This window comes from Penaeus japonicus, unplaced genomic scaffold, assembly GCF_977035675.1.
Source record: "Penaeus japonicus unplaced genomic scaffold, GWHDUDI00000001_assembly GWHDUDI00000004, whole genome shotgun sequence".
Taxonomy (NCBI): domain Eukaryota; kingdom Metazoa; phylum Arthropoda; class Malacostraca; order Decapoda; family Penaeidae; genus Penaeus; species Penaeus japonicus.
The window spans coordinates 14,055,619-14,060,551 of record NW_028234406.1 but is presented as its reverse complement, the minus strand read 5'-3'; the positions used below and the strand labels follow the sequence as shown (position 1 = coordinate 14,060,551).

Below are 4,933 nucleotides of genomic sequence, written 5' to 3'. Positions count from 1 at the left end.
CTCTGTGATAGAAGTATTGCTGGTTTATGGGAGAACAAAAAGCAACAATTTTTTCGTATTCGTGACCTGTCATGTACGAATATGAAACATAACCATCCACAATGAAGAGGTAGGGAAGAGGAAGGAAACTTGTGCTTATGATTGTGAGTGCCACAGTAAAAGGCATCCCAGGGATAATGGCACATTTTAGACACTGGGCATGGTTTGAGTCCCTTTCCTCCTCTTGGTCTGCCTGCACATCCTTCATTGGTGGTACTTTAGAGCAAAAGGTTGGAAACTTACTGTGTGCCATCACTATAAAGTTAGTGTTTGCTAGACACTGGATGAGTGCCATTCAAGGCTCTCTCTCCTGCTGGTGCTAAAAGTGGTACCATCCATGTTTTGGATGTTGAGTGACACCCATTTTGCTTAATATTATGGCAATTATAATAATGACTATAACTGTCATCATCCATTACTCATAGCACAATAAAATAGCACAAGGATCTGAAATCCCCAAACGTCATGTACGTCATGATGCCCGGCCAAAGCTCCTGCTAGATGTATGTCATGACATCCATCTGCAATGGGTTAAAATTGTATTTTTACCTTGCTTTTGTTGATTCAATTTCAGAAAGGACCTTTTATAATTTACTGTCATTTTAACATTACTTTATATCATTCTCCCTCAGAAATCAATCCATAGTAAAGATAATTACAAAATGATTATCTAAACATTTTCTGACATGGCTACATAACGCTTATTAGTGGTGGGGAAAAAGGCCCAAAGATTTACAAGCTCTGAAGCTATGAATAATTAATATCCTATGTAGTTTCAAGTAATATCTGCAAACCTAGCTTAACCCACTCACGACAGGGGCATTCCAGCCTTGCATGTTACAATGCCGGGGCTCTCGAACGCATAGGCCTAAATCAGTTAAATAAACGACGCCGTATGGCGTCACCCAGCAAACGAGCCTAGAATGTGCGGTACCGTAGTGTATCAGCCGTCCAGAGAGGGTTAAAAGGACTTTTCAAAGAAAGAAAATATCTTGCATAAAATTTACTAATTAGAACTTAAAAAATAATTCATAATGATAGGTACTTACAATATAAAAAGACAAGAATCTTTTCATGTTAGTCATTCAAGAGAAGTCCATTAAAATCTTAGGAAGAATATATAATCAATTTACAAGATTTTAAAAATGAAGGAAAACATTCTCTATTTACATTTTTTTTGAGTGGTCTGCATGAAATAACTGTTAGTATCAAAATAATTTTAACATTCCAATAATATCAACATTCTAATCTTGAAAGACAAAGCCAAAACAAAAGACATACCATATCATTTCATAATATTAACCAAATTCCTTTTATCATCCATATTTAGTTCAAAGATACTATGCATTTAAATGCCAAATCGTGCTGAAGTCTGCACACGTCTCGGTGTGCCAACATCATATACTTGTTGACGTCGAGATGATTCTTCCCTTCGCTGCTTTTCTTCTGCTCGTGCTTTCAGTGTGTCCTGGGCTCTGTCCATCTCTGCTTCCATTGCAGCTTTATGCGCCAGAGCCTGGCGGCGTTTCTCCATCCGCGATGCTCCTCCTTCATTGATGCTGTAGAATTTACCTCCAACCTCGGCTAACCATCCTCCTTCCACTGCTGTGACACACTGCATGTACTCTTTGCTTGTCATCACCAGCTCATGGTAAACAATGTAGTCAGGTGTGTAACCCATACCAAACAGAGCTGAGGTAGGATGGAGATGACAAGGGGTTCCCGTACGAAGGTTAACGTATTCGCCAATACCTTTCAGGCGGCAAGCTTGATGGAAGTATGCAGCACATATGCACTTGCGGACCAGGTCTTCATCCATACCACAACTAATTACCTTGAGTTTTTGCTGCTCCATAATGTCATGTAACTGCTGTCTCACCTCTCTTACCTTTTTAAGAGCTTTAAAATGCAAGAAATGTTTATTACACCAATTCATGGAATACTTCTGCAGACGCCATTGTCTATATATATTCAAATAAGTCAGATGGTCAGATTCTGGGACTTGAAACTTTTCACGCATAGCATCAGCTTCCTCCTCACGCCCTTTAGGACGGTAGAAGAGTGCTGGAACAGACAGCATGGAAACAATAGTTAAAATTTCTTCTGAGCAATGCATTTCTACTCCTGCCAACAACATTTTTGAAAGTGCAGGATCAAGTGGAAACTCTACCATTGCTCTCCCTAGCTTTGTTAGCATACCAGTGTTATCCAAGGCACCTAGCGTCCACAACTGATACTGAGAGTTAAGCAAGTTATCCTGAGGAGGAGGGTCCATGAAATGAAATTTAAGCAGGTCTTCTACCCCAAGAGATTTCAACAGGAGCACCACATTTGCCAAATTAGTTCGCTGGATCTCTGGAACTGTAGTTGCTAAAAGTTCATCCTTGTACTGCCGTTCTGTGTACAAGCGGTAGCACATACCAGGACCCGTGCGCCCTGCTCTACCCATTCTCTGGTTGGCATTAGCCTGTGACACTGGATAAACCTGAAGGCCATCCATACCTACCCTTGGATTGAAAACCTTCAGCTTGCAGTAACCTGAATCTACAACATATTTAATGCCATCTACAGTAAGAGATGTTTCAGCAATGTTTGTAGCCACAACACATTTACGCAGACCATCAGGTGCACGTTGGAAAATCTTTGCCTGAAGATCTGAAGGAAGCTGAGAATAGATGGGAAGAACAGCTAACTGGGGGGCATTATCAATTTCATCTAATTTCTCAACAATTAGTTCACAAGTGACTTCAATATCTTCTTGTCCAGGCATGAACACGAGAACATCTCCCTCCTCTGCTTGAAGATGAATTTGAAGAGCTTGTTTCACTGCTGCCTCTACATAATCCTCAACAACATTACGCGAAAAAAATACTTCGACAGGGAATGTCCTTCCAGGAATGGTAAACACTGGCACTTCACCAAAGAATGTGGCAAATTTTTGTGAATCCATTGTAGCAGAAGTAACAATCAACTTTAAATCATGTCTACGAGCTACAACTTCACGCAGCAAACCAAACAAAACATCTGTGCTTAGTGAACGCTCGTGAGCCTCGTCCATGATAATTGCACTATAATTATCTAAGTCACTCTCACGCAATGACTCTCTAAGTAAAATACCATCAGTCATGTATTTCATGATAGTCTTTTCACTTGTACAATCTTCAAAACGAATGGCATAACCTACCTCTTCCCCAAGGTGTGTACCCATTTCATCAGACACTCGCTTAGCCACTGACATTGCAGCCACACGCCTTGGCTGTGTACATCCAATCATACCAAGTGTGCTGTAACCATCCTCATGAAGGTATTGGGTCAATTGGGTTGTCTTTCCGCTTCCTGTCTCACCAACGATGATTACAACTGAATTCTCTCTAATAATTCGTAGTAGTTCTTCTCTAACTGCAAAGACGGGCAGAAACTGTCGCTGTTCCTTGATGGTTTTCTTTCTGGCAAAGTCACTCGAAGCTTGATTTGAATCCTTCATGTGTTCTGCAAATTTCTGATCAGCTTTGTAATCTGTTTCCCCTTCTTCAATCTTCCTGTCATCTCTCTCATCCTCTTTTTTGACACCAATCAGGTTTCCCAGCTGTGTACCAGCAAGCTCCCATTCCTTTTTGGCAGCTTTCCTACGTTCGCGCTGCTCTCTCCTGCTCTTGACAGCAGCTGATCCTTTCCTAGACACCTGTGCCATATCAGATGTTGAATCTTTGACTGGAATTACAGGTTCAGGTTGCTTGGTGAAAACTATACGGCCATCCAAGAATGGTGGCACAATATTGTGCACCAAAATATGGACCCTATTGGTGAATTCCTCCTCGAAATCTTCGTCATAATCTATCTTCTGTACAACGCCACTGGTCAACATCCTATTTGTCTCCCACAATTCATTATCCTTATGAATTTGCCTTTGTTTTGCACTCATCTTTTTCTTGTTCTTTTCCAACTTCTCATTTTTCTTCCTCTCATATTCTTGGGAAACATCAGCAAATGGGTTATTTGTGTCATCATAACCTTGATCCATGTCATACCACTGTCTATCTAATCGTTTCTCTTCTTCTTCCCACCTTTCCCTCTCTTCTTCATCATCAAAGTCTCTTTTCATCTTCCCATCTCTTTCACTCATCCAAGAATTGTACTTGTATGATGGTGTTGGGAGAGGAGTCTTATCACTATCATGGAAGTCCCCCCTCCGGCTGGGAGAATTCCTCTCTCGGACTGAGTGACTTCCACTACGGAAGGACCAGTCATTGTCTCTGGAACGATGATGAGAAGAGGGAGTGGGTAGATCCCAGGAAGAGGTTTTTGAAGGTGTAATGGAGTTATCTTCATCATCCCAGGAAGAGTGAGAGGGAGTATCTTTTACTCCAGGTATCCGTGGGGTCTCTGGGGCCTCAGAGAACCTGGGAGTCCTATTGGACCTTTCAGACCAGTCACCCATTCCAGACCTTTCAGAATAATCCCCTCTTCTCTCACTCCTGTCTCCTCGCTTACTTCTGTCTTGGTAATATCTTTCACTTTTATCACCATATCTTTCACTTCTATCACCATATCTTTCACTTTTATTGCCATATCTTTCACTTTTATCACCATATCTTTCCCCATGTCTTTCCCTATCCCTTCGACCATCTCTGTCTCTGAAATAATTGTCTCTTCTATCTCTGTTATATTCTCCTTTCCTGCTGTCTTTATATCTATCTTTGTCTTCTCTGTCTTCTCTGTCTCTCTCCTTTTTGTCTTTAGTTGATGCACTGACATACCTGTCTTTGTGCTTTTTCTGCTTTTCTGTGAGTCGATCTCTGACTTCACGGTTGACACCCCCAGTATATGTTGGTGTCTCATCATACCTGGACCTGTATTCCCTTTGCTTTCCCTTGTCTTCTATTCTTGGCCCCCT

At 41.3% G+C, this 4,933-nt stretch overlaps 1 protein-coding gene across 1 annotated transcript in view; it reads right to left on the bottom strand.

The window, feature by feature from the left end:
- Positions 1–1,029: 1,029 nt before the first annotated feature.
- Prp16 (ATP-dependent RNA helicase l(1)G0007) overlaps positions 1,030–4,933 on the bottom strand; it is a 10,121-nt gene continuing 6,217 nt past the window's right edge. Inside the window, exon 2 of the mRNA XM_043026409.2 lies at positions 1,030–4,933. This exon is cut by the window's right edge and continues 265 nt beyond it. Coding sequence (XP_042882343.2) covers positions 1,388–4,933 — 3,546 coding nt within the window. The 3' untranslated portion in view covers positions 1,030–1,387.